Source organism: Seriola aureovittata, chromosome 3, assembly GCF_021018895.1.
Source record: "Seriola aureovittata isolate HTS-2021-v1 ecotype China chromosome 3, ASM2101889v1, whole genome shotgun sequence".
Taxonomy (NCBI): domain Eukaryota; kingdom Metazoa; phylum Chordata; class Actinopteri; order Carangiformes; family Carangidae; genus Seriola; species Seriola aureovittata.
In genome coordinates, this window is record NC_079366.1 from 9206585 (window position 1) to 9210202 (window position 3618).

The 3618-nt window shown below is 45.3% G+C and overlaps 1 protein-coding gene across 1 annotated transcript; it reads right to left on the reverse strand.

Moving 5' to 3' along the window:
• Positions 1–350: 350 nt before the first annotated feature.
• Positions 351–2670, reverse strand: krt15 (keratin 15). Its single transcript, XM_056371652.1, has 7 exons — positions 2120–2670; positions 1858–1940; positions 1583–1739; positions 1305–1466; positions 1072–1197; positions 740–957; positions 351–578 (listed from the first exon to the last, which is right to left on the reverse strand). Exons 1-7 carry the CDS (start codon positions 2612–2614, stop codon positions 476–478), a joined length of 1344 nt encoding a protein of 447 aa, XP_056227627.1. The 5' UTR covers positions 2615–2670; the 3' UTR covers positions 351–475.
• Between the last annotated feature and the right edge of the window lie 948 nt (positions 2671–3618).

Genomic DNA, 3618 nt, shown 5'->3' on the forward strand with positions numbered 1-3618 from the left:
CCCTGAGTACGTCTGCTATTTTTTGAACACAGAGCTGTATGAGTGTCCCGCTGAACACTGTGCAGCTGCGGGGTTTATGTCCTGAACTCACTGCTTTCTCAAAAGAAATTGTTCAAGAGAGAGGAGAACATTATTTCTCTCTACTCAGATTTGCCCAGTTAGCTTCAGGATGCATATTAGCAACCTTATATTTCAGTTTCTTTATCCTTTTATATCCAGCTCATTATGTGGTTGATAAACTTCAATTTACTCTTATTAGGATGAAGATGAAATGCGTAAGACATTTTATATACCATCACGGAATTATTTGGAATCAAGCAGACACAAATAAGTCAAACAGGACAACATGATAGTCAGCAAACTAGGAGCCTTTTATTGCATTCACATTCACATGTGAAGGTAGTCTTGTATTCAGATCTCGAGCTTGTTGCCTCCAGGTGTTGCCCCGTGTGTTGCGTTTGCTGTTTAAGACAGATTATGTGGTGGTGGTAGAGGAGGACACCACCTTGCCGTCCCTCAATTCCTCTGTGACCACAATCATCTTTGTACTGGAGCTCTTTGAAGAACCGATACCGACACTGAGAAAGGAGAGAAGGACAGTGCTTCGATTAAAACCGTTGTAATGGTTCAATTTCCAGAGAGAGCCAGTTAATGGTGAGAGGATAGAATTGGTCTTTGCAGATAAATGACATTTTTCCCAGCGCTATTCCTTGCTTTTATCCCTTATTTCCTCTCTTACCTGCCCTCTCCATCCAGCAGCCTCTTGTATTCTGCGATCTCCATCTCCAGTCGTGTCTTGATGTCAAGCAGCATTTTGTACTCTTGGCCCTGGCGTTCCATGTCAGCACGCAGCTGTACCATTTGTTCTTCCAAGCCCGTCACCTGCATCTGAAGACCTTGGAGCTGCATGCTGTAACGTGCCTCTGTGTCAGCTAACGTGCCTTCCAGGGCCGCTTTCTGGAAGAGGACGAGATGAGAAGAAGGTTGGAGAAGAGGAAGAATGAGTAAATTGAAAAATGCAATATATGGGAATAGAAGAGTAGAGATTTGCCTGAGATCTTTTTCATTTACCATGCTCAGTTGTGACTGTAGCTCGATCTCCAGGCCCTGCAGTGTGCGACGGATCTCAGAGATCTCTGACTTGGACGTTTGGAGACTTTCTGTGCTGACTGCCACCTCCTTGTTCAGCGTCTCTGTCTGCAGTAGACATCAGAGAATATTAATGTTATGTATTACCACCTACCCTTGAACAATAGTTTAAGCAGGCAATGAGGAATTGCGTGCTGGTTTTGGTCAAGCCTTACCTTTGTCTGGAACCAGGCTTCAAGTTCTCTCTGGTTCTTGGCAGCCACACCCTCATACTGCTCACGGATCTCAGACATAATGCTGGACAGGTCTACCTGTGGCTTTGCATCAACCTCCACGTTGATCTGTCCAGTCATCTGGTTCCTCATGGCCGCCAATTCCTGTGAATAAACAGTTTGGTAAGAGGTGTTGTTTGAGGATATTTTTTTCTACATTCAAGAAAATGCAAATTAATTACAATGCAAATTCACTCAGATGTTCAGTGTTTGTGACCCACCTCCTCGTGGTTCTTCTTGAGGAAGATCAGCTCTTCCTTGAGGCCTTCAATCTGCATCTCCAGGTCTGATCTGGCCAGTGTCAGCTCATCCAACAGTCTCTTCAGACCGGCGATGTCTGCCTCCACTGATTGACGCATGGCGAGCTCATTCTCAAACCTGTGAGGCAGAAAGAGATCGGTCGTTTGCACCTCAACATCAACATGTATATATATCTTCAATATATGCAGATCTTGTTGCCTCACTGACACTTTCTGTCTCTCAGTCTGGTGCTTACTTGGTTCTGAAGTCGTCTGCTGCCAGTTTTGCATTGTCAATGGCCAGATAGATGCCTCCGTTGACACGGGTGGCATCCTGGATCTGTGGAACAAGAAATATGTCATATTGCATGATCAGTGCAATTCTTTCTCCATCTGCAAACACATGCGTTGCTACTAGGATTACGTTTCAGTCCCAGTGCATTAACATATCCATCTCATAGTTGGATTACGTGATAAATTTGACAGTAACATTCAGGATTCAGAAGTTATGTGACATACCTTTCCCTGTAGGTCAGCAATGGTGGCCTCATAAGCAGAGTAGTCACGGGCACTGGGGGCGGTCTTGCTCTCCAAGAACTGGCGGATCTTGATCTCCAACTCAGCATTGGCCTTCTCAAGGCTGCGCACCTTGTCCAGGTAGGAGGCCAGACGGTCGTTCAGGTTCTGCATGGTGGCCTTCTCATTGGCTCCAACATGGAGGTCAATGCCATCACCTCCACCAAAGCCGGCACCCCCTCCAAAGCCGGCACCCCCTCCAAAGCCGGCACCCCCTCCATAGCCAAAACCATAGCCGCCACCACCTCCTGCTCCAAAACCGCCAGAGGACACAGAGATTCTAGCGCCCTTGCCACCTGCACCGCCATACACACTTGAGGAATATGACCTTCCCACGCTGCCTCCACCAAGGCCTACACCAAGGCCTCCACCGAAGCCTCCACCGTAGCCTCCACTTATAGAGGAGCGAATGGTCTTCGTGGTGGATCTCATTGACATGTTGGCTGTTTTCGAGATCTGCTTATCCTGGAGAGAAGGTGGACTGAGATGTAGAGCTCTGCCTCGGTCCCCTTTTTATCCTGCGCAGGGCTGCTGCTGCTGCTGTTGCCGTCTGGTCTGGGTGGGGGCGTGTAGGACTGAGGGGAGGAGCGAATGTGTGCTCAGCCTGAGCCAACACACACACCCCCTCAGGTCTATTCTGTGCAACGATCAGGAGGAGAAAGTGGATTAAAATAAATCCTATTCAGTTACTTAATTTACTGAATTCAGTCAAACCATATACAAATTATAATGGCTTCATTATTCCATTCAACCTTTGTCTTTTATTTCTACAAACCATACTGTAAATTGTGAAACAGCCACGCCTGTTACTGTATGCCTTAGGTTACTTATTCAGACACATCCAAGGCAAGTTCTCTTTTTTGAGTTTGTGCCATAATTCTTGAGCAAGACTGCTATACTGTGCTGGCCAAACCTGTTATGTTACCAAGGCAATAAGCATTGTAAACACTGTAAGGTGAATCAGTATGAAAGACTCTTTTGTTTTTTTACTTGACTCTCAGCCAGCAAACTCACACACCTTAATCCTTTCTCTCTGCATTATCCTGCCTGAAATCATCTTTAAGCACTGATTCTTTTGCCATTTACAGTTTCTGTTATTTTTCACACCTTAAACTTTTTACTTTATACACTCTTGCTTTTGTTTTGCTCAACAATAGCCTGCATGGTTGCCAGTTAGAAGCAGTTTTTATAGATGCTCATGATGCCAGTTGAGACTTGGCCTCAATCAAGACTGGGCACAGCACTGCTGTAGAGCTCACCACAGATATGCCTGTAAGATCTTGAGTTTTCTTGGCTTTGCACTTTGGCATGTGTATATATCTCAAACAAGAGCAAGCACCTTCTTGTTTGCTTCTTTCCTTTTTTTTTTAAAAGAATGTTCCAGGGGATTTTTGCTGAAATGTCTTGCAACAAGTATAAGGAAAGGCTGATTTAATAAAAAA

Bases quoted from the DNA above. Each gene is read 5' to 3' on its own strand.
- krt15 (XM_056371652.1), bottom strand. From the start codon at position 2,614: ATGTCAATGAGATCCACCACGAAGACCATTCGCTCCTCTATAAGTGGA. The intron at 1,740-1,857 runs GTAAGCACCAGA...TCTGCCTCACAG, and splicing joins GCAGACGACTTCAGAACCAA to GTTTGAGAATGAGCTCGCCA. The intron at 958-1,071 runs GTAAATGAAAAA...GTCCTCTTCCAG, and splicing joins TACAGTCACAACTGAGCATG to AAAGCGGCCCTGGAAGGCAC.